Raw genomic sequence first — 24,493 nt, 5'->3', positions numbered from 1 at the left:
ACCAAGCTTTACAATCATCATTGCTGTGTACAGTATTAAATTATTTGTTTAAAACTTATACCGTGTATGTGTGTGTGTATATATATAAAATATAGTCTTTTGTCTGGCAAAAAAACTTTCCCTGGAACCTAACTCCTGCTATTTACATTAATTCTTATGGGGAAATTGGATTCGCTTAACATCGTTTCACTTCAAGTAGCATTTTTCAGGACCATAACTACAACATTAAGCAAGGAGTTACTGTATTTGTTGACCTAAGCTCTGACACTTGCTGCTGCAGGGTTTTTTTGGTAGTATAGACATAGCTTTATAGTCACCTAAATCCCATTGACTTTCAGACAGACGTATGCTCCTAAATCCCTAGGTCACTTCTGAAAATGGTACTTAAGCTCCTAAATCACTTAGGTTCCTTGTATCCTACTGGGCAAGATCTCAAGTCTTCAGTACAGTTTTTCTCTACTGAATCAAGCCTTTAAAAATATAAGACCTTTACAAAACAAAGTGGGTTAGGGTGTATAGGTAATAAAATTAAGATTCCCAAAACCAGTCTAGGAAATGTTTTTCCTTCCTGATGGAAAAACATGTACATGAGGTACTTCCTTCCTGCTATGCAAGTGCATATCACCCATCATTGCTAAAACACTTGAGTTCACATTGGGTGGCTTAATAGCTCTTTTAAACTAATAATGATTTTTTTAAAGTCTCTTTTGGGGGAGGGGAGACTATCATTGTTGAGATTTCATGTTATTTCCCTAGGCATGAAGGCTGTTCGTTCTTGTTTGGTTATACTAGGCGACTGAAAGGATCAGCAAAGCAAATTGATATTCAGCAGCTACTTACCTGCTTAACTTCTTCTTTAAGGATTCGATGAAAACTCAGTTGACCTAGAGGGCAAATCGGATGCCATTCCTGGCCTTTCTTTGTTGCCACTAACAAGTTAGAGATTTCTGGAGGATGGACAGAAAAGAGAGAAAACACACTTTGCTGTAGTTGATTTTTTTTAATCATAAATTAGCAATTCCTTACTTCTAGTAGTTCATCCAATAATGGAGTTTTATCTTCCATACACTAACTGCAAGCTAATATTCCCAGATACTTTTAGGGAAAAATCTTAAAATGTGATTATCTGGTCAGGTAACTTCTCCTAGCATCTAACTATCACTTGGAAGAGAATCCAATAAAAAACACCCATTTTTTAATCTTCCCATTGTAACATTAGCTAGTGTTGCTCTGTACAGCACCACAAAAATTGCCAAGTTTCAGAGTAGCAGCCGTGTTAGTCTGTATTCACAAAAAGAAAAGGAGTACTTGTGGCACCTTAGAGACTAACAAATTTATTTGAGCATAAGCTTTCGTGAGCTACAGCTCACTTCATCTGATGCATTCGGTGGAAAATACAGTGGGGAGATTTATATATATACACACACACACACACACACATACAGAGAACATGAAACAATGGGTTTTATCATACACACTGTAAGGAGAGTAATCACTTACTGAGCTATTACCAGCAGGAGCGGGGGAGGGGGAGGAGGAAAACCTTTTATGGTGATAATCAAGGTGGGCCATTTCCAGCAGTTAACAAGAACATCTGAGGAACAGTGGGGGGTGGGGTGGGGGGAAGAAATAACATGGGGATATAGTTTTACTTTGTGTAATGACCCATCCACTCCCAGTCTCTATTCAAGCCTAAGTTAATTGTATCCAGTTTGCAAATTAATTCCAATTCCGCAGTCTCTCGCTGGAGTCCGTTTTTGAAGTTTTTTTGTTGAAGGATAGCCTGATTTGTGTCCATTTATTCTTTTACGTAGAGACTGTCCAGTTTGACCAATGTACATGGCAGAGGGGCACTGCTGGCACATGATGGCATGTATCACATTGGTAGATGCGCAGGTGAACGAGCCTCTGACAGTGTGGCTGATGTGATTAGGCCCTATGATGGTGTCCCCTGAATAGATATGTGGACACAGTTGGCAATGGGCTTTGTTGCAAGGATATGTTTCCTGGGTTAGTGGTTCTGTTGTGTGGTGTGTGGTTGCTGGTGAGTATTTGCTTCAGGTTGGGGGGCTGTCTGTAAGCAAGGACTGGTCTGTCTCCCAAGATCTGTGAGAGTGATGGGTCATCCTTCAGGATAGGTTGTAGGTCCTTGATGATGCGTTGGAGAGGTTTTAGTTGGGGGCTGAAGGTGATGGCTAGTGGCATTCTGTTATTTTCTTTGTTGGGCCTGTCCTGTAGTAGGTGACTTCTGGGTACTCTTCTGGCTCTGTCAATCTGTTTCTTCACTTCAGCAGGTGGGTATTGTAGTTGTAGGAATGCATGATAGAGATCTTGTAGGTGTTTGTTTCTGTCTGAGGGGTTGGAGCAAATGCAGTTATATCGTAGAGCTTGGCTGTAGACAATGGATTGTGTGGTGTGGTCTGGATGAAAGCTAGAGGCATGTAGGTAGGAACAGCGGTCAGTAGGTTTCCGATATAGGGTGGTATTTATGTGACCATTGCTTATTAGCACCGTAGTGTCCAGGAAGTGGATCTCTTGTGTGGACTGGTCCAGGCTAAGGTTGATGGTGGGATGGAAATTGTTGCAATCATGGTGGAATTCCTCAAGGGCTTCTTTTCCATGGGTCCAGATGATGAAGATGTCATCAATGTAGCACAAGTAGAGTAGGGGCATTAGGGGACGAGAGCTGAGGAAGCATTGTTCTAAGTCAGCCATAAAAAGGTTGGCATACTGTGGGGCCATGCGGGTACCCATCGCAGTGCCGCTGATTTGAAGGTATACATTGTCCCCTAATGTGAAATAGTTATGGGTGAGGACAAAGTCACAAAGTTCAGCCACCAGGTTAGCCATGACATTATCGGGGATACTGTTCCTGACGGCTTGTAGTCCATCTTTGTGTGAAATGTTGGTGCAGAGGGCTTCTACATCCATAGTGGCTAGGATGGTGTTTTTAGGAAGATCACAGATGGACTGTAGTTTCCTCAGGAAGTCAGTGGTATCTCGAAGATAGCTGGGACTGCTGGTAACGTACAGCCTGAGGAAGGAGTCTACATAGCCAGACAATCCTGCTGTCAGGGTGCCAATGCTTGAGATGATGGGGCGTCCAGGATTTCCAGGTTTATGGATCTTGGGTAGCAGATAGAGTACCCCAGGTCGGGGTTCCAGGGGTGTGTCTGTGCGGATTTGTTCTTGTGCTTTTTCAGGGAGTTTCTTGAGCAAATGCTGTAGTTTCTTTTGGTAACCCTCAGTGGGATCAGAGGGTAATGGCTTGTACAAAGTGGTGTCGGAGAGCTGCCTAGTAGCCTCTTGTTCATATTCCGACCTATTCATGATAACAGCACCTCATTTGTCAGCCTTTTTGATTATGATGTCAGAGTTGTTTCTGAGGCTGTGGATGGCAGTGTGTTCTGCACAGCTGAGGTTAAAAACTGCCAGTACTTACAGCACTAAAAAATATACAGGACACAAATGTGCCTGTTAAGCACTGGCCTGCATTGGGGTTATTGCAATTCCACAATGCCTCAAGCAGAGCGCTGGAAAGCAATGTACACAGGATTTGCTGGTGCTCCCTGCATGACCTCTGGGCCACCCATCAAGTGGGTATAACCTGCACACCATTCTGAGGGCAGCCAGATCAGCTGGCCTGTATGGAGATGGTAAGAAAGCCCTTCTCCTCTCCAATCAGAATGGCTTGCAATTCAGGGGGTGCTAGCAGTCCCAGTGCCCAAAGTGCAAAAACTGTCACTTCACCTTGGAAGTGGGTGGAGGGGCTCAGAATAAAGGCTCAGTGCAACCTCACCCTCCCTTGTGTAGCTGTACAGAGAATATCTACAATCTGATCCGTAAGTTGTACATACATATTTGGTTGTCTTGTGCGCTACAGAAGCAGTTAGTTAAAGGTATGCAAGTACAAAAGCCCATATGGGCTTCAGATGTATGTGTGTCTTTTCTCCTTGCCATTACAGGGAGTAGAACATGTCTCTCAAGGTCAGATTATGACTCTGCATACTTACAATACTTTAGGAAGGTTATACAGACCTAAGACTGAAAAATTCTTTTCATTTCACACCAAAATTTCTTTACAAACCTAAGTTTGTTTTTTTTTTCATTATTTTTAAAAAGGCAAACTGGAAGGGGAGAGGGAGAACAGTGAATCTTCGGGACCTTGCCTCATTGGCAACAAGAGATCCCACCAAGGTCCAAAGCCAAATTTACATTCACGTAAACAGATGCAACTCTGATGAATTCAGTGGGGTTTTGGGTGAGCAGGAGATACAAGTTTACCCTCCTATAATATTATAATTACTACAACTGCAGAAAGTATCTCAAGAATGTAGGCTGTTTAAAATGTAATTGCATTAATCCCTCAGTGCTCCAGACAATTATTATTGTTACTTTAGTTCAGGGGTAGCCAACCTGTGGCTCCGGAGCCACATGCATCTCTTCAGAAGTGAATATGTGGCTCCTTGTATAGGCACTGACTCTGGGACTGGAGCTACAGGTGCCAACTTTCCAATGTGCCAGGGGGTGCTCACTGCTCAACTTCTGGCTCTGCACAGGCCCTGCCCCCACTCCACCCCTTCCTGTGCCCTCCCCATAGCCTCCATGCCCTTGCTCCTCCCCCCAGAGCCTCCGGCATGTCACAAAACAGCTGATTGGGAGGTGTGGGGAGGGAGGGGGACGTGCTGATCAATAGGACTGCTGGTGGGCGTGAGGCGCTGTGAGCAGGGCGGGGAAGGGAGCTGCTGATGTATTACTGAGGCTCTTTGGCAAAGTACATTGGTAAATTCTGACTCCTTCTCAGGCTGGCCACCCCTGCTTTAGTTTCTGAAGCACTGTCAACACTGTTGCATAAGCAGTGCAACATGCCTCTCAGATGTACAAATTATATTTCTCTAAAGTTTTCACAAACTAAAAAGGTAGCTACTTTATCTCAGTTATTCCCCTTATTCTAACAGGAAACCATTATCTGATCAACAGGACTACACCACATCCTTCCTCTTTCATAAAGTTCAGCAACAAGTAATTTGTACACTTTTTATAAAGTGACTTTAATGAAATTCACAACACACTGCACAAAGTTCCGTTCTACTCCCATAACCAATTTTAAAGCAGAGTCTGAAGTCCTTGCTCAGACAAAATTCCAAATGACTTCAAAGTGTGTTCTACCTGAGTAATGGCTTCAGAATCAACCCCTTTGTTTCTCTCTTTTAATTATTTTTATTATTTATTATTAAACACTTGATCTCAAGAGCAAGTGATATTTAAACAAAAGGTTATAACGTGACATTCCGCCCTACCACGCTTTCTTTGGTAGAACAAAGAACACAGCGGATGGCAGCACCCCTGCTTGGTGCCTGTGTCTTTTGTTGGGGGTGGGGGAAGCCAGTAAATGATTACTGCTTACATTTTACAATATTAAGAGATATTTAAACACATGACTCATTATGACTCATGTGTGAGATTTTTTTTTTAAAACCTCTAAGAGCTATACTAAAATTAGTCATCTACTGTTGATACTACAGGGCTGGTTATTTACATGCTGAAGGCAATGTGCTACTTACTTTTAAAACTGTGCACAAATTATGCTAGCATTAGCAACAGCCCTTGAGCATCCTATGCTGAGATCACACAGTTCTCAAAAAATAATTTGTTCATCGTACTTGCAGTACTATGAAGTATTTAGTCTTTTTTTTTTTTTTTTTAAAATGGCTTTTCCCCACTGAAACAAGTAGGACATTTTTAAATTTATTTTTAAATCTGTCAAAAATTAATTTAAAAACAGAACAAAATGCAAAGTCCCTCTGTGATAAGAAATGCCTTCAGCTTCTCTAGAACAAAGTCTGAAGAGAGAGTTGCTACCTTTTGGTTTTGGCTGGCAGCATCTCTTCAGTGTAAAGCTTATGTTGTCCGTTCTAAGGGTCTGTCCCTTCAAGTGATCCATCAGTTCTTTTAAAGATGGGAAAAACTTATTTGAGCCATGAAGGAAGCAACCGTCTTTTGTCACCTCGATCTGGAAGTTCTTGTACTGGATCGACTCATTTAACCTTTGCTATTTTAGAAAAAAAAAAAGGCAAAATGTTAATCAGAAAAATGAAACAATAGGTCACAGGAGCTGACAAGCACATCTGGGGCCAAATTCATCCCTGATGAGAGCCCAAAGAATCCAGTGAAATTAAACCAGGGATCAATTTAGCACCATAAATCTACCCATACCAACTTAAAACCTCTGCTTTTAAAGTGGCATATATGAAAAATATTCTGGGGCCAATTTCCCCGTCCTTAATGGAGTAAAATTCCTAATAGTGTCAATTAAGGGCTGCAGAATTTGGACTTATGTCTCAAAATATAAATCTTTCCTAAAATAACTTTAAATGCACAAATGATGGTTCGACTTGCTATAATGCAGGATAGACTGTTCCAGATGCTGAGTGAAAAAGCCCATTTAGACCTCAAACCTGAATAAGTTTTCCAGTTGCAGTCCATATCCTGGGAGTACATTTTCAAATGTACGTACCTACGACCTCTGGCTTTGAAATTTTACCCCCTCATCTTTTAGCCTGAACTGCTACATACTAGTTCTCTTGGTGTGATTTTTCTTTAAGTCTCTACAGTATTTGTACATTCGCAATAAGGTTCTCCTAGTTTTCCAAGACAAACTTCACATAGTGCCTCAACTTCCTCATCTGTACAAGGGAAATAATGATCATCCACTTCTGTAAAATGTGCTGCTATACAAAAGCTATACGTAGTGTTGTAGCCATGTTGGTCCCATGATATTAGAGAGACAAGGTGGGTGAGGTAATATATTTATCTTTTTCTGTTGGTGAGAGAGACAAGCTTTCACGCTTACACAGAGCTCTTCTTCAGGGCCAGGAAAGCGGGGGGTGGAGAGGGGGGGTGGGGAGAATGGTAGGAGATTATAGACTGTTGTAATAAGCATAAATCCAGTATTTCTATTCAGTCCATGACTTTTTGTGTCCATCAAAGTTATGAATTTAAGCTCCGAGGCTCATTTTTTGCAGGTGTTGCACAGGTTTCATTTAAGGATGGGGACTGAGAGGTCAGATATAGAGTGATTGTTTTGTAAAATGTGTTCACCCACAGGTGATATGGTGTTTTTGTCTTTTATCATTTTTCTCTCTGAGTTCATTTGAGAGCAAAGTTATTGTCTGGTTTCACCCACATAGTTGTTATTGGGGCATTTAATGCACTGGATGAGATACACCACATGGTGTTATTGGCACATGTAGGACTCATGCATCTTGAAAGGTGTGGAGTGTTCATCATTGCAGCACTAGACATACATCTACGGGTTTTGCATCTGTTGTTCTGGCGAAAGTCTAGTGCTGCTTTGAGTTGGTGTGTCCTGGTCTGTGGGGACCTTGCCTCTGATGATGAGCTTGGAGATGTTGGGGGGTTGTTTGAAGGCCAGAAGAGAAGGGTCAGGAAAGATTTCTTTCAGGATGTGATCCCCACTGAGTATGGGTTGTAATTGTTTGATGATACCCTGTACGGGTTTCAGTGAGGAATGGTAGATGATGACTAGGGGTGTTCGGTTGAAGAGGGTTTTATTTTTGTATTGAAGAAGGTTCTCTCTGTATTTGGGGTATCCATGATGCGATCTATTTCTCTGGTGTCCTTGTTTGGTGAAGGCAGCTTTAAGTGTGTTAAAGTGTATATCCCAGACTTTCTCCTCAGAACACATTCTGAGGTATCTGAATGCCTGGCTGAAGATAACAGATTTCTTGGTATGTTTTGGGGTGGTTATTGGCCCTGTGAAAGTAGGTGTGGTGATCTTTGGGTTTCTTGTATATAGCTGTCTATAGGTTTCTATTCTTGAAGCTGATCATGGTGTTCAGGAAGGTGCTGCTAGTGTGGGAGTGTTCTAGAGAGTTTAATGGATGGGTGGTGATTGTTGAAGTTATGGTGGAAATCTAAGGGAGTTTAGCTTGTCTGTCCAGAGGATGAAAATATCCTCAATGTGTCTCAGGTATATAACTGGTTTCATGGTGCATGTGTCCAGAAATTCTCCTTCAAGGTAAGCCATGGGGTTGGCATATTGGGGAGCCATCCTTATACCCATGGCTGTTTCTATGGTTTGGACAAAGTGTTTGTTGTGGAATGTAAAACTGTTGTGGGAATTTTACATAATTTTACCTTCCTTGCACTTATTATATCCTGCAGTCCTACTTTCAAGTGTTACTCACTGATGTCCTTACCTTTCCTACACCCCATTAGTTTTTGCTATTTCTGTTACCTATGGGTGTGGCCTCTGCTGCAGCTTTCCTTATTCCCATCTGAAGATAAACCCTGCAGAAGAGGGCACTGTATGTATATTTGCTTGTCCCATTCAATCCCCCATATGTACCACACTTAGTTATTTTATATTGTGGAATTCCATTTGCCATTTTCCTCCCAATTCCCTGCATGGCTCAAATTCTTGAGTAGTTTTGGAAAGTACCTCCTAGTTTGGTTCTTCTAAGTGGTCCATCCAGCCACTTACTTACATGGTCCTAATCACTGCAGCATCTGAGCACCATCATCTCCTACATATAGTACCATTCCTTTCTGTAGTTAATTTTAACAACTCTGGACCAATTCTGCTTTCAGATCCATCCACGCAATTACCACTGAAGTCAGTGGAAATTGTACATGCATAGCTTGGGGCCAAATTCTAACCTTAAAGAAATAAGCTCAGCAATGACCCTTGAAGGACCCACTTAATAAGTGACTGTCTGACTTCCCAACATTTGTCTACAACCAATTTTCTATCCAGTTTATCATTCTGTCACTTCTTCCAAAATACTGTACATTGTTAATTTCCTGTATGATGCCTTGTCCAATGCCTCATATAGATCCAGGCAAACAATCCTCATCTATTGTCTCTATCACTTGTCCAGAAAACCACCTAAAGAAACATTTTGGATAGAGTGAGGAACTCTGACAGTCACTCTTCCTTCTGCAGATCTTTGAGCATATATTTCATCCAACAAAAGCATCATTCTGGATCTGTCACTCACATGCCCTCCTGCATGGAGTCCCAGTGAGAATTCTGCATAAACTGTGGTATCCCTGTCAGACTGGTTCAGGTACTCATGGAGATTTACCCTATGAGTAAGTAGGCTGTTGTGGCTATTGGGGCCAGCTGTTAGAGTCAGACAGGATCACATGCACTAAGCTACCGAATTACATGTATATGGATCATGAGGAGTTTATAGCCTTTACCCGACTCCAACACCGTGTGTGATGCTTGTAACTTCATTTAGTGATGTGTCCCAACATACCTGTGAGATTTCAGAACATGTCACTGTCATGAGGATGTGATTAAAGTCTGTACAGCTCCACCTCAGCACGTACATCCCCTCCTCATTCCCTTCTTGTCTCAATTTGTTGATGGCATACTCTGTGCTGAAACAGTTAACACAAGAATGAGTATAATGGGCAAATGAGCAGTTACATTTCAAAGCTATTTTAATCGAACGTCCTCTTGAAATCTACACTTTAGAACAAGAATGAGCAACTGCATTATACAAGCACTTACACTATTAAAACATACTTTATACTATGTGCATGTATACACACCTTAATTTGTTAACAAGCTTCCAGAACTGTATGCATGTAATAGCTTTATTTTCTGTTTGTTGCACCTTCGAATTTTGAAGAACTATGCCTGACTGCAGGAACAGTTGCCATTATGTTTTCATAAGTAGTTGTAGCTTATTACAAGTGACGGGCACACACTACAGTCTCTTGTGGACACTATTTTTAATCTAAAATAAAAATATGCTTTATGACTGGGAACACAAGGAAAAAACAAAGGAAGAAATGAGAATTCCTTCAATGGCAATAAAAATGAAAATACCACCACTTTTTGTATTTGCATACAAAGATTTCTTGGCTGGGGCTGACACACTTCACCATTTGTTAAACTAGTACAGTTCAATTAGCAATAGTTCAACTCTAGAGCAGACCCTGCCAAAGTGCTCTATAGACATTAATGAACTAAGCCTTCACCTGCTCCTATGAGATAAGTAAACATTTTCATTTTACAGATGACTAAAATGAGGTCCAGAGAATCAGTACCCAGTTACTCCAAGTAGTCAGTGGCAAAGCTAAAAGTAGAACCCAGGAAGAAGTGGTTAGTTTGGAAAGGAAGTCAGGATTCCTGGGTTTATAGTTTAAAAAACAGCACAAAAAATGAAAGTGTAGACTACATAAGAAAACATTGTGTGCATGTCACTTGTAACAGCCTGTAGAACTATGAAAACAAAATGTCTGCCATCTCTGCAGACAACAGGGCTCTTGGAAATGTAGAATAGCATGATGCAGAAGATAAAGACATTGTGAGTGTGATTTTTTTTTTTACAAGCGTTCAGCAGTGGCCTTACTCTGCTCCACTTGACATTGCTGAGAATATTGCCATTTTATTGTTCACTTCAATAACAGAAGAGTTAGGCCAGCAGTAAGTGCTTCTGAAAATCCTACTCTACAGTTTCAAATAATTTACACCAGATGTTGTTCTCCTTCTCTCCCATCTTAGCAACATTTTAACAAATTGTCTCAAACTGAACATGCAAATATCTGAGAAACAGTTTAGCACTGTAAAAAATAAATGCTGGTTTCCAGCAGACTTGTTCATCATCAATTAAGTCACCCTACAATCCTTTGCTAGCAAATCCCTGCTAGTCAAGAACCCTCCTAAATTTCTCAATTTCCTCAGTTAGTTCAGGGTAGTGCTATGGCTCTAGGAGGAGATAAATGCATGTAAACTAACCAAATGGGTCCATGGCAGCCGTTTTTTATGTTGTGCACTATCAAAGGTGGAGCTACATCAGTGCAGAGATAGAGGTGGGCGTCTGCAGTAAGTCTGAAGTATCCATCTACTAAAGATGCAAATGACAAGGCCTCCTCATGTGAAGAAAGTTTTAACTCCTAGAATAAAGAAGATATTTTAGTCAAGAATTATTGCAGCTAAATTAAAAAATTAATGAAGGAGAGGGTTAGAATCTGGGAATTTATGTATGCTACTGTTTTCCCCAGGATTTTTCAAAGGGCAAGGCAAAATGTTATCCAACTATCTACGGCACAAGGAAATATTTAGAAGGGCAACAATGACCATCATACATCCCCAGATATCTTTTTGACTGGTTAGCATGGGTGAGCAGATGGCTTCACTGAATGGTGAGCTAACACACACCCTAACTCTCCAGTGAGATCCATGAGTGCAGAGTCTGGAACCCATATGGGTCCCTCTGATTCAACAGGACTTCTCAGGAGCATGTGGGAGGGCCACACTGGATTTGGAGGCACACATGTTCTGATAGTTCCTTTCTAAATTCTGGCATCCAAAACAATACTCGGCAGGAGGAAAAGGTCAGTGTACACTCATTGAGGAGTGCCATTATTCCTATGTTGGCTGGTGTTCTTCTCTTGCCTCTTCCCCACCTGATCTTTCTCTTGGTCTCCTCTCCCTCCATACTCATTGCTGTATCTCTTCTTCCTCCACACTGCTTTTATCTTGCCAAGATGCATCCAGGGAGGTCACAGAAAACTAACTATGAAGTGTGGTGGGGTTGTTTACCATATATTGGGGGGGCTTGGATAGGGATAAAAACAAGTGTTGTGGTATGGATAGTGACACGTGCACAGCTGCATAGCTTTGGGGAAAAAAGATGTTGTTTATCAATTTGTTCTTCAAAACAGAGCACTTTTTTTTTTAAACACAAATTGTTGACATTACAATGTTGGTACCCATTAGATAAAAAATAACAAGAATGATGGTATTAATGGCACCACTTTTGTCCAGCAATACTGTCTCATTAGCTCATCCGTCTGCTAGAAAAGAGCTTACCGCACCTAAGCCCTTACCATCTTTTCGTGGTTCTGCTTCTTAATATTGATTGTGGACTCCTTTATGACAAGGAGTGTGATTTCAGGAAAATATGAAAAATTGTTCCATTCCTCTCGGATTTTGTTTTTTTCTTCATCCTTCTTGTTTTTGCTGTCTGATTTTTTCCTCTTTAGTTTATTATGTTTCTCTCTCTCAGGCTGTACAACCTGCAAACATTTTGGAATGAAAGGCAGAGATAAATATTTTTTAAGTGTTGAAGATACACTTTCATACTAAAATTACTCTTGGATAGATATTTCAAACCATTGCCCTCAGAATTAACAGGTCAGTTATGTCTTTAATGTGCATTTTATAAGGACATTCATTCTCAAAAAGACTATTCAGTGAAACAGGATTGAGAGCAAATAATTCATATATTCTGTGACTGAGGAACCTCTTGATTCGAACTAGAAGAGGGTGTATGGAGCACATAAGGGTACAGGAATCCCAAGTCTGGTATTCACATCAGAGTTCACCAAAGAGTATCATACGAGGTCTCTAATAAAAGCTTGTGACACTCTGGGCATCAGCATTACTGTGAAATGTATGTAAAGATGTTATGCAAGGAGTTACCGGTATGTATTTATGCCGGAAATTATGTTCTTAAGGTCTGCCTCAAGGGACTGGCAACCAGCAAAGGTGAAAAATAGATTTTCTGTCACACAAGAAATGTTTATCTAGCTGGCTGTTTACATGTAAATGCAGTATTGTATAGTTCATAATGGTCTCCTCCCACACATCTGAACTGAATGCTAATATAGGCCTGTGTAAGCTTCAGAGAGAAAAGTAATAGGAGGAAGTAAGCAGCTTGATTGAAAATGCTGGAGAGAACTATGGGTGAGATATGCTTCTTTAGACAAGAGGTTAAACCTGTTAGTTTAGTCCCCAGAAAATATGTTATGATTTTGTTTTATATGTAATCATTTGTTCCCATCTCTTACACTGGTTTTTATTTGAATCTCTATTCTTTCTTAAATAAACTTCCTTTTGTTTGATGATTGTACTCATGTGCTATATATAATACGGGGCAGTGGTCTAAGATAAAATTGATAAACAGAGGTACACTGTTTCTTTGAGAATGGGGGCTCTGGGATTTCTGTGGGTATCCAGTGACTAGGGGCTGGATACTACAGGGGGACACTTTGAAAGGACTCAGGGGCTGGGGTCCTTGTGTTGTCAACCTGCAAGGCAAAGACAGCACTATGTAGCTCTGAGGAGAGTGCTTCAGTGGCTGACAAGCTGGTTGTGTTAGAGACTTAAATATCCAGCTGGTACAGACAAGACTCCCTTGCTCTGGAGGCATATGGTAACAGGGTGATTCACAGCTCTGGGTGCCAGGAGGAGTGTCACAAATTCTAAGCCTAGTTTTGCCAACAACTCATTGTGCAACCTTTGACATGTCAGTTTCTCTTTCTCCATCAGTAAAACAGGGATAATGCTATATACATAGTACTTAAGGGTAACAAAGGTTAGTTAATGTCTGCAAAGTAATTAACAAGTATTACAAAAACTCAGTTCAAAACCTAAGAGATGCATGAACTCTCCATTGATATCTATTGAATTCTGTGTGTGTCGTACACATATACAGATAACACTATAAAACAATCTTTTGAGAGGTCATAACTAATCCACCATATCTATTATGCCACAAGGAGGATTTTTAACTAGTAATTAGATAAAGGTTTTTCATGGTTAACTTGCCAAGACGAATGAGCATATTCCCTGTTCTCTGCACTCCTGCATATGCATCTTCCCACTTAGTTATATTATATATAAATTTTCATTTCAACCACAATTGAGGTTGCAGTTCCTAGAATGTGCCAAGCACTTTCCAAACCCACAGGATAGGGTCCAAAACGCAGATCTACAAGGCAGTTTGACATAGTCCTTTGTCCTCCATTGGCCCCCTTTTTGGCATAACTGTAAATCTGTGTGCAGACATAGTATACACGTAGTTATGAAAGGTGGCCTTATTTAGGAACATTGATATTGAGAGCAGCATTTTAAATACAGCTGACTTCAGAAACACAATTTACTGTTTGATTCATTTACACGCACACACACACACCTTTCATCACTTGGATGGGTACAGAATATTTGCACAAATCCCGCTTTTGAAATCCTACAGAGCAATATCTGGTTTGGCTGATTTGGTACAGGTATTAATTTTCATTCTGACTTCTAGTACTCACAAAAGCAAAGAACCAGTGCTGACCAAAGGCAGGCTTTCTGCCAGTTTCCTAATGCAATTCTGCCACTGACCTATCACACTCTTCTTTTCCAAATTAGTAATCTCATTTTGTCCAAAAACTATGAACTGATCAAACCACAAGGAGGTTTTACAATACAGAAAAATGTTTTGGTGACCGCTGCACTTATTTCACTTATGATCTAAACAAGTTTACAACTAAGTTTTTTCTAGAGGCAAAAGCTAGTACGTTTCCCACTTGCAAAGGACTATTGAGTTCTGCTAACCATTTAAAAGGCATGACAAGAACGCTACTAAACAAACCAAAGAGTCTGAAGTTGAAACTTCTCAATTAACTAATTTTCCAAAATAGATTCAAGTTTTTTGCAGCCTGGTTTCCCCCCACCCCAAATAACCTCAGTCTTTTTGTCCGTGAATGGACACTCACAATTGGTTTGCGCCTCCACTGTATTCCATTGTTTCCCGTCACCATCACTTCATACTGTGGGATGATCCCATTGTCTCCAAAATTAAATCCATGTTTTTCATTCTCCGTTAAAATCTGCAATGATGAAGTCTGAAAAATTTCTGCTCCATAATGCTTAGTTAAAGTCTCCATTGTAGATAAGTATTTAACCTTCAGATCATGTGGAGAGACACTGCTGTCGCAAATGGTTTTATTGTTAAACTCCTTAAGGAAATCCTTGAAAACATTGTTTATCCGAATTCTGGTTAAGATATTCCTTTGTCTGATGGTCTTGTTCAAAGTTTCAGGAATATAACGCTTGTAACTAGAAAAAAACGATGGAATATTAATATTGCTACCTCAATTTTCCATTATAAAACTGCAGTTGGTTTACTGTAAAAGTAACTTACTGAAAACACATGCAAAGTTTCATAGTACATTTAATACTAATACCACAGAAACCATTTCATAACACGTGATATAATTGCCCAGTTTTTTACCTGACACAGATACAGACAATAAGTAAACATCTGAAAACCTCAGATAAATGTAGGGAGCGGTCTCAAATCAGTATTATCTCATTAAGATACATAGTAACAAAGCATTTAAGGGACAGTTAACAATTAAAATACATAGTAACAAAGTATTTAAACTGCAGTTATTTTTTTCACTACTTTAGGGAAAAAAATTCTGAGTTTGGTGCCCGAAGTTACCAAATGAAATCAAGAGGAATGGTGGGTACTCTACTGCCTCTGCCACTTGAGCCACATATTTAGGTGCCTAAATATGGACATGAACTTTTGAGAATTTTCACCTTAACCTTTGATATAGCCTTTGAGAAACTGACATTTGCTTGGGCAATAAACTAATATTATAACCACCTACTTAAACAGAGTTGTAATTATAATCAAGTAAATATATTTAATTATATTGCAAACTGAAATTAAAATCACAATATACCATTAACTAACATGAAGTGGTAAGAAAAGCAAATTTGACTACACTACATGAAACTAAAACATTACTAAAATAGATTTAAAGGTTATGATGTTCAATTTACCACTGGCAGCCTACTAGTTAATAAAGGTACTACTTCTGAATCATCTATTGCTATAACAACTGACACGTTGAAGTTATATGGATTCCATCAATACTTGGGACTTTATGGTTGTCACTTATGCTGTGGCTTCATTAAATTCACTGTAGCCAACAGGTAACAGAACTCAAGGGTATCTTCTAATTACATATCCTTACGGGTTGCATGTGGCCCATCAGGGTAATCCGCTAGCAGGCCGCCAGACTGTTTACATTTGCATGGCTGCCCACAGCTCCCAGTGGCCGCAGTTCGCCATTCCTGGCCAATGGGAGTTGCGGGAAGCAGCATCCAGCACATCCCTGTGGCCTGCACCATTTCCCACAACTCCCATTGGCCGGGAACAGTGAACCGTGGCTACAGGAGCTGCGGGTGGCCGTGCAAATGTAAACCAACTGTCTGGCGGCCTGCTAGCAGCCCATGGGCAGAAGGTTGCCCACCACTGGCTTACATCCTCTGTCGGATCAGCCACTAGACGGCAAGTGTCCATACACATTTCAGCAGGTCTAATATTCTATCCAGAAAAAGGCAGTAGCGTACACAGTATTGAGTGTAGAGTTATACTGACTAACCTGATATCCTTGGGAAGTTCTGGCAGCTTCACGTTTTTTTTGATGGCATAGTGAGAGATTGCAAGGACAGCCATTCCCAGACATTCATTTTCAATTTCATGAACCTCCTGATCATTTTTAGGGTCTCGAACTGGTGCCAGGCACTTCACCAAATCATACTGTCCCTTAATGGACAGCAAAGAGAACAAGTTGCTTTAAAAATGTTTGCAATAGTCTATCTTCTGTATACCAACAGGGTCAACAAAATCATAGCCCTACATAAGCAGCAGCAGAGCCTTCCAAAACAGGAAGTGCGGCCTTCTCTTGGATATAGACATATAAAATGGAACAAATAAAGATGCATCCAGGCCACCCTCATGCTACAAATCTTGTCCTTTAAAATCTTCTTCTTGAGACTAAGCAGCAACAATGGTGCCCAACAAAAAAGGTGTTTTTTTTTTCCAATGGCAGTTTCTGTAGCACAGAAAGAGATCATACTTAGATGGTCACTAAAGCCCCAGTCCTCCACTGTGACACGTGCAGGAACACTTGTGTACCTGCAGAGCTCCAGTGACTTCAATGAGACTCACCGTGGTCACAGGGGATCACTTGTGCATCTCATTGCAAGACTGGGACCTACACTGGTGCACACATCCCACTCAAATCATTCCAAAGACCCCCACTCCTCAGTGTTGCCTAAAAAAATAACTGTAGAAAATAAACCTTTGTAGCACCATGTAGCTATTTACCATCCAGTGCAGAATAGCCATTATCTTTCATTAACTTTGTCCTTTCTCATCTCATCACTGTTTGTTACTCCTTAAATCATATCCTAAAGATCAGATTGAAAATTTTTCAGGGCAGTGATATTTTTTCTCGCTTATACTGGAGTTGGGATTTTTATACTCCACTTTTTAAAAAAAAATGGTAGTCCCCCAAAATACCATTTTGTTAACACTGTCTGATAATGTTTGCTAGGGTGATGACCCATCCAAAAGTTTAATGCACATCCTTTTTTCCACAGTAACCAAATAGAGCTATTTAAATAAACCTGATTATAAAGGTTTTCAAGCAATAGTTACACAGACGATGCTACATTGTGCATTAACTCCATACAATTTTTTTTTTAGAAGTAAGATATGCAGGCTGTTCCAAATTACCCTGATGTTGTTATCTGTTGACTAGCAGAGGTTGCACTTTTAGATTGAGGAATAGCTTTCCAAGAGAAAAAGTGGAAGCTCCATGGTTTTGGACATTTTAAAACCAGACTGGACAAAGCACCAGAAAATATACCATAAGATATAATCATACACTGATAAATGAGGTGGATCTCTCCCTTTAATTTCTATGGGAAGATTGTTCCTTAAAACATGAGAGACTGACATTTTTATGCAAGCACATATAAAGCATATAACCATTCCAACCACAGGAGAAATGGCTTAAGGGTTTTTTATACAATGTCTTACCTGTGCAAAGAGGTATTCTAGTGAATTTGCATCAAGGATAGGGGTTCCGTCTGGCAATAGTTTCTTCTCATAGGAATTCTTTTGTTTCTTTGGAGATGTGTCAAGGATAGGAGTTCCATCTGGCAGTAATTTCTTCTCATAGAAATTCTTTGGTTTTTTTGGAGAATGCCTCCAGACTGATGGCTCATTTTCACTTGTCCCATGCCAGTTCATAAAATAATACCTTGAGAAAAAGAGTGATGAACTTTAAAAACTGAGGGGAGCCTCAGTGTATTTTGGATACCTATTTTTAAACTGTTTAAAATAAAAGTCTAGCAATAAGTCAACATCCTTCATCTTTCTACTCTCAAGTAAAATATTACATTGGCCCCAAATCCTGGACCTGTGCCAAAACAGCATTCCAGTCTAAGGGACCAATTGAAAAGTGATATTATTAAACTCTGATAGTTTCAACTTTCAAACAGCATATAGCATTCATGTTATGCTTTGGTAGGTAATACTGGCCATTAAAATCACAATAGCCTGAGTCACCATTTTGTCTCTTCCCTGTGCAGCCCACCATATAAACACACACCAATTTTAAAATGATTTTAGCTGCCACTATCTGAAGATTTGCTTGAACTAGGACCATTGTTGTACATCATATGATATCTTGGAATTTCTCATTTCTGGTGGTTCCAACCATTAAAGCTCTAACTCTTGGCATTCATGAAAATATGGCTACTAAAAATCAGGCCAGAATTGAAGGGATGAGACTAATCTGAATAATCCAGTTTTAAAGTGATGCAATCAATTTACAAAACATATCTGAAATAAACTTCTTAGCCTGCTGGAATGTTACTAATATTACCTTCAGGATGGGATTTTCAAAGAAGCCAAAGAGAGTGAGATATTCAAATCCCACTGAAACTGAACGAGAGCTGGGTGCCTTATTGCTTCCCTCCCTACCCTACCCCAACTTTAAGCTCCTTTAAAACCATCTCAGTTTAAATAATGCAAGGTGAAATCATTTAAAAAATCCATATTTACTTTTTCAGTTAAATAACACTTAGTTAAACCAGGTCTGGATCAACACATCCTTTGCCATAATTCTTTCTTTGCTCATTAAATAGTTACACTTAAAAGAATATAAAAAACTTAACCAAGTGCTAAGTTTTCAGAGTGCTCTGCAAGAATGTTAAATATTGAACATGTACAGATCCAGTCCTTATTCAACTGTTACTTCAACACTGTTTACTAATGACTCACATTAATAGAGATCTGAAACGACAATTTCTAATGGGGTGAAAGTCAGTACTTACGCTGAATGCCATCTTGTTTGTTACACGGACTTCTGCAAACCCTTGACAACCTTTAGAATCTTAAACAGCATTTGTCTGTCTAAACCTGCATGACAAGCAACCTTAGAATGCTACTTTGTGGTTGAAATGAGGTAAGATTAGATATCTTAATGTACTTAAAGGTCAAGTGAACATGAAAAACTATAATAGCTACTGCACGTACCGAAGAGAAGGTCACATGCATAAAGCTACATGAAAATAAAGTTAAGGGTTTCTTTTGGTGGAAAAAGCTAGTGACATTCTCAGTAAATCAGGCAGTTGAACAAAACTAAAAACTTTTCACAAAAATACTCAAAAGGGAATTACTGTACCCTATTATGGAATATTAATTTACAATGTTCAAAATGTGCAAAGTGCCTTTGAGTGCAAAAAAAATAGAATGTGGCCCAATTAGTCTAATTTCAGACATAACACAACATAGGAGGCAACAACAAAAATGAGAAAAGGGAAGGAAGGGCAGCAATAAGTTTACACAATTACTCAGTAGAGGCAGGGTGGAGCAAAACAACTTATTTTTCATCACATATGTTAAAAAAAATCTTCTGTGAATCATTTCTCATAGGTATCACAAATGAAGTGGGCATTGGGGGAAATTAGGTCCCAATTCTGCAATGAGCTCTGCTCAGATGTCTGTATATGTGAAGCTCAAAGCAGGATCAGGCCCTTAGTGATTAATGAAAATAATGACCTTTGATATTTCAGTGGGTGGTTTCTATTAAAGATGGTTTTAATTACTTGCATCATACTCCAATAACTTAAAAGGAAGAAAATAAAGTATTGGTCAAATTTAAGGACAACTTGATACAGAGCTGAGACATTCTATATTGTGTTTTCGACTCTTCTTCCCCCTGGACTATCTAATGAACTCCTGAAAAGCTTGGTATGGTGTGAGGGAAATGGTAATGCGTGCACGCACAGCCATAGTAGGAACTTCTATAATGAAGAATATAAAAAACTCAGTTTGGAACTTTTACATTCCAGACACAAGGCCCACGAGACAGTTTTCTTATCCCTTAATATCAGGCAATTACTTTTCTATATTTTTATTGAAAAAAAAAACACTGTTAATCATGGTTAATAACCCCATTATTTTTCTGGTGATTCCTGAAAATAACTGTAGATGAGGAGGGCTGTATTGGTATTCTAATGGAGGTCAGAATTTGGCCCTTTACATATAAAATGACTTTTGTATTTCAGCAGTGTCTAAAAGCTCTAACCAAGATCAGGCCCCTTTATGCTAGGCACTATAGAGAGAGAGTAAGAGAGAGTTCCCGCCCTGCAGAGTGTGCAATCTAAACAGACAAGGCAAACAAAGGGTAAGAGAAAGCAAAGATTATTATCCCATTTTTACAGATAGAAACTAAGGCAGAGAGAGATATTGAGTGATTTGCCCAGGGTCACACAGGAAGCCTGTGGCAAAGCTGCAAACTGGACCCAGAAGTCTTGAGTCCCGATTAAGTGCCTTAACAACAAGACTAACCTGCCTCTCATACAAAAAGCTCCAACCAGCTCTGTTCTTAGAAAAAGAAACAGGTTTATTTTTAAACATATTGTAGCTTTCTTTTCATGGGAAAAAAACAATAAAAAGTATGATTTTAAAAAACAGTAGGTTCTATTTAATTACTGGAATAATTCAACTCTTTCTGTATCAGCTTGTGTGTCATTTAACCAGGATGCTACGTAATATTGTATTTTGTGTATTGTGGCTTCTTATGTTGTAGACTTAGGAAAGGGGTTCTTCAAAAAGTCTGTAGTAAAAAATTCCTATTAAAATATAACCAGGTGTAAATGAGATAGGTCTAAAGTGTAAGCAGCTGGTATGTACATGCTCTGAAGATTGACAGATCATATATGGGAAAAAAAATCATACCCACCAAAAGCCCAAATTAGCACCTTTCAACAGTGGCACAGAAACCTAAACACCTGAAGCATTTGGAATGACTGAGCCATGTACTTTCATCATATTTTTATATATATTACACACACAAAAATGATATTTAAAAAAAATCAAAGTTGCAAAGTTAAGCACTTAGAAATCAGGAAATGCCAGAATTAAAAGATACCTGTTCAACCTTAATTCAGACTCCTTGTGTGCATCCGTTATGATACAGTCATTAATGATATCACACACAGAATCATAGAATCATAGAATATCAGGGTTGGAAGGGACCCCAGAAGGTCATCTAGTCCAACCCCCTGCTCAAAGCAGGACCAAGTCCCAGTTAAATCATCCCAGCCAGGGCTTTGTCAAGCCTGACCTTAAAAACCTCTAAGGAAGGAGATTCTACCACCTCCCTAGGTAACGCATTCCAGTGTTTCACCACCCTCTTAGTGAAAAAGTTTTTCCTAATATCCAATCTAAACCTCCCCCATTGCAACTTGAGACCATTACTCCTCGTTCTGTCATCTGCTACCATTGAGAACAGTCTAGAGCCATCCTCTTTGAAACCCCCTTTCAGGTAGTTGAAAGCAGCTATCAAATCCCCCCTCATTCTTCTCTTCTGCAGACTAAACAATCCCAGCTCCCTCAGCCTCTCCTCATAAGTCATGTGCTCTAGACCCCTAATCATTTTTGTTGCCCTTCGTTGTACTCTTTCCAATTTATCCACATCCTTCCTGTAGTGTGGGGCCCAAAACTGGACACAGTACTCCAGATGAGGCCTCACCAGTGTCGAATAGAGGGGAACGATCACGTCCCTCGATCTGCTCGCTATGCCCCTACTTATACATCCCAAAATGCCATTGGCCTTCTTGGCAACAAGGGCACACTGCTGACTCATATCCAGCTTCTCGTCCACTGTCACCCCTAGGTCCTTTTCCGCAGAACTGCTGCCGAGCCATTCGGTCCCTAGTCTGTAGCGGTGCATTGGATTCTTCCATCCTAAGTGCAGGACCCTGCACTTATCCTTATTGAACCTCATTAGATTTCTTTTGGCCCAATCTTCCAATTTGTCTAGGTCCTTCTGTATCCTATCCCTCCCCTCCAGCGTATCTACCACTCCTCCCAGTTTAGTATCATCCGCAAATTTGCTGAGAGTGCAATCCACACCATCCTCCAGATCATTTATGAAGATATTGAACAAAACGGGCCCCAGGACCGACCCCTGGGGCACTCCACTTGACACCGGCTGCCAACTAGACATGGAGCCATTGATCACTACCCGTTGAGCCCGACAATCTAGCCAGCTTTCTACCCACCTTATAGTGCATTCATCCAGCCCATACTCCCTTAACTTGCTGACAAGAATGCTGTGGGAGACCGTGTCAAAAGCTTTGCTAAAGTCAAGAAACAATACATCCACTGCTTTCCCTTCATCCACAGAACCAGTAATCTCATCATAAAAGGCGATTAGATTAGTCAGGCATGACCTTCCCTTGGTGAATCCATGCTGACTGTTCCTGATCACTTTCCTCTCCTCTAAGTGCTTCAGGATTGATTCTTTGAGGACCTGCTCCATGATTTTTCCAGGGACTGAGGTGAGGCTGACCGGCCTGTAGTTCCCAGGATCCTCCTTCTTCCCTTTTTTAAAGATGGGCACTACATTAGCCTTTTTCCAGTCATCCGGGACTTCCCCCGTTCGCCACGAGTTTTCAAAGATAATGGCCAAGGGCTCTGCAATCACAGCCGCCAATTCCTTCAGCACTCTCGGATGCAATTCGTCCGGCCCCATGGACTTGTGCACGTCCAGCTTTTCTAAATAGTCCCTAACCACCTCTATCTCTACAGAGGGCTGGCCATCTCTTCCCCATTTTGTGATGCCCAGCACAGCAGTCTGGGAGCTGACCTTGTTAGTGAAAACAGAGGCAAAAAAAGCATTGAGTACATTAGCTTTTTCCACATCCTCTGTCACTAGCTTGCCTCCCTCATTCAGTAAGGGGCCCACACTTTCCTTGGCTTTCTTCTTGTTGCCAACATACCTGAAGAAACCCTTCTTGTTACTCTTGACATCTCTTGCTAGCTGCAGCTCCAGGTGCGATTTGGCCCTCTAATTTTTTCCAAGGACTGACTTTGCAACCTGTCCTTTTAAATATGTTTGCATATGACTTTTCTAAGCTTTTTAAAAAGCAAATTGAAAATAGAAATTCCATAACATGGCATCATACTGACCCCACCTCCCCATATGGGTCATCAGCAGCGTCAGAACCATAGAGCCCTCTGCCATTTAAGCTAATGGAGTAACTGATAGCAGAAGTGAGTTGTCATCCTCTAGCTGGGACAACATACACACTTTGCCATTGAGTTTCATAGATATTTGCTGACAGCTGACTCAGGAATTCTGCGTTCCATTCCAAGTTCTAAAGGGGAGGGTGATCTAGTGGGCACAGGCTCTTCTGCCCAATCCCCTCAAATTTGACCCATTCTGCCCCATCCCTTCCAACCAGTGCTAGTCCAGTTCTGCCTCTTCACCACCACCACTGGTTCCTTGTCCCAGTCCTATTCTCCTCACTTTGCCAGTCCCAGTTGCCTCTCCTAGGGCTTCTTATCCAAGTCCCAGTCACTCCCTACTCCTGACTCCTCATCTGATCTCTCTTCCCCCACTCGAACCTCTAAATCAATCCTTTCCCCCCTACCCAAGCCATGTTCCCAATCTCCACTGGCTCTCTGTCCCAAACCTCTAACCAGACTCCTCGTCCAACCTCAGTATTCCCCCGGCTCCTAGTCCGAGTCTCTTTGCCTATCTCCATACCCCAACTCCTCATCAGATTTGTCTCCCCTCACCTCCTTCCCCCTCCCCCATTTGTTCATACTCCAATCTCTTTGCCCAGACAGTTGCAGTTTCCTCTCATAGTTCCCAGCTCTTTGTCCCAATCTACTCCTATCCAGTCCAGCTCTTACCCCTCCGCATTCAAGTTCATGTAGTTCATTCAAGTTCTATACTACCTGGGCCCAGCAGGGAGGTCACTGATAGCACAGAACACAGTCTCCATGTTCTTAGTTTCAGTGCCCAGGCTTGGACCCAACATGGCCCACAGCAGCTCAGAGCTGCAACTGTAAGGAAAATCCTGCTCAGCCCTGGGCTAAAGCATGCCTAATGTAGATGAAGTCTCCGCTGAGCATATGCAGACTGTAATTTTTTTTTCAAAGGCTTATAATTTGGGTAGAGTTTCACTGGGAAAATGTTGCCAGAATTTTTTAACATGGTCAAAACAATATATTTTCCTCTAGTTTTGTTCTCAGAAATGGCTGAACAATTTTGGCTGAAATTAAAAATCAGCCTGAGGTAGACACTTTGCATGGAAAATTTCAGCACAAATGGTTAAAGTCTGGCAAAGTTACAAGAAACTGAAAACACGGTCTTACAATAGGAACTACCAGGCAACTTTAATAATATATAACAGAAATAAGAAGTAATTCTGGGAATTGTCACCATTGACTCACCAAAGCAGAAACATACAAATATAATCTGATTATATGGGGAATTATTTTTTATGAATTAGTAATATAGTCATGCAATGTGGTTAGTTAAAAACAGTATTATGCTTTGAGTCAGTGGT

General features: G+C 40.5%; 1 protein-coding gene across 3 annotated transcripts in view; it reads right to left on the bottom strand.

Annotated features, from left to right (window-relative positions):
- Positions 1-24,493, bottom strand: part of JAK1 (Janus kinase 1) — a 110,205-nt gene that overhangs the window by 15,928 nt on the left and 69,784 nt on the right. For all 3 annotated transcript variants that reach the window (XM_038415024.1, XM_038415025.2, XM_038415026.2), the window contains 8 exons: positions 17,658-17,880; positions 16,213-16,376; positions 14,530-14,872; positions 11,872-12,060; positions 10,778-10,935; positions 9,288-9,411; positions 5,863-6,052; positions 841-947 (listed from right to left, as the gene is read on the bottom strand). In XM_038415024.1, the coding sequence (XP_038270952.1) occupies positions 841-947; positions 5,863-6,052; positions 9,288-9,411; positions 10,778-10,935; positions 11,872-12,060; positions 14,530-14,872; positions 16,213-16,376; positions 17,658-17,880 (1,498 nt within the window). The remainder of the gene's footprint in view (positions 1-840; positions 948-5,862; positions 6,053-9,287; positions 9,412-10,777; positions 10,936-11,871; positions 12,061-14,529; positions 14,873-16,212; positions 16,377-17,657; positions 17,881-24,493) is intronic.

Source organism: Dermochelys coriacea, chromosome 8 (genome assembly GCF_009764565.3).
Source record: "Dermochelys coriacea isolate rDerCor1 chromosome 8, rDerCor1.pri.v4, whole genome shotgun sequence".
Classification (NCBI taxonomy): Eukaryota; Metazoa; Chordata; order Testudines; family Dermochelyidae; genus Dermochelys; species Dermochelys coriacea.
Note: the sequence above shows the minus strand (reverse complement) of the source record. Positions and strands in the feature narration are given on the sequence as shown.